We start from the raw sequence: 523 nt of genomic DNA on the forward strand, positions 1-523 counted from the left end.
ATTATTATTATTATTATTATTATTTATTATTATTAACATCCTCATCACTACTAGTAGTAGTACTTACCACGATCACCCAATATTTTCATCTGTATAAGCGACGGGTCTTCATTGTGAGGTTCCAGTACAGTGTCGTCAGTGACAGTCAGCTCCTAAAACACAACAACGAGAGAGACATGGATCAGAGAAGGGTTCTCCCACGCCATGCCACACCTCCCTTTACATAACAACAACAAGAGAGTGAGAGAGAGAAGCTATGTATTAAACGGGTTTCTCCTACGCCACGCCACACCTTTCCTCTATGTAACAACAACGATAGAGAGAGAGAAGCTATGGATTATACGGGTTTCTCCCACGCCACGCCATACCTTCCTCTCTACCAACTCATCCCCTCTGCCACACCAACCCTCCTCCCTGGCATACAAACCCTTCCTCTGAGGAATCCGATAAAGGAATACTGGGAAGAGGTGTCTGTTTTTAACAAAAAATACGAGAACGACTTATTCTAGGTTCGGCGCGAAAA

At 43.4% G+C, this 523-nt stretch overlaps 1 protein-coding gene across 1 annotated transcript in view; it reads right to left on the reverse strand.

Annotated features, from left to right (window-relative positions):
* LOC106819500 (probable JmjC domain-containing histone demethylation protein 2C) overlaps positions 1-152 on the reverse strand; it is a gene marked incomplete at both ends in the record, with an annotated part of 2,341 nt that extends 2,189 nt beyond the window's left edge. Inside the window, 1 exon segment of the mRNA XM_014824123.1 lies at positions 68-152. Coding sequence (XP_014679609.1) covers positions 68-152 — 85 coding nt within the window.
* Between the last annotated feature and the right edge of the window lie 371 nt (positions 153-523).

The sequence above is a fragment of the Priapulus caudatus genome, unplaced genomic scaffold (genome assembly GCF_000485595.1).
Source record: "Priapulus caudatus unplaced genomic scaffold, Priapulus_caudatus-5.0.1 Scaffold3560, whole genome shotgun sequence".
NCBI lineage: Eukaryota > Metazoa > Priapulida > Priapulimorpha > Priapulimorphida > Priapulidae > Priapulus > Priapulus caudatus.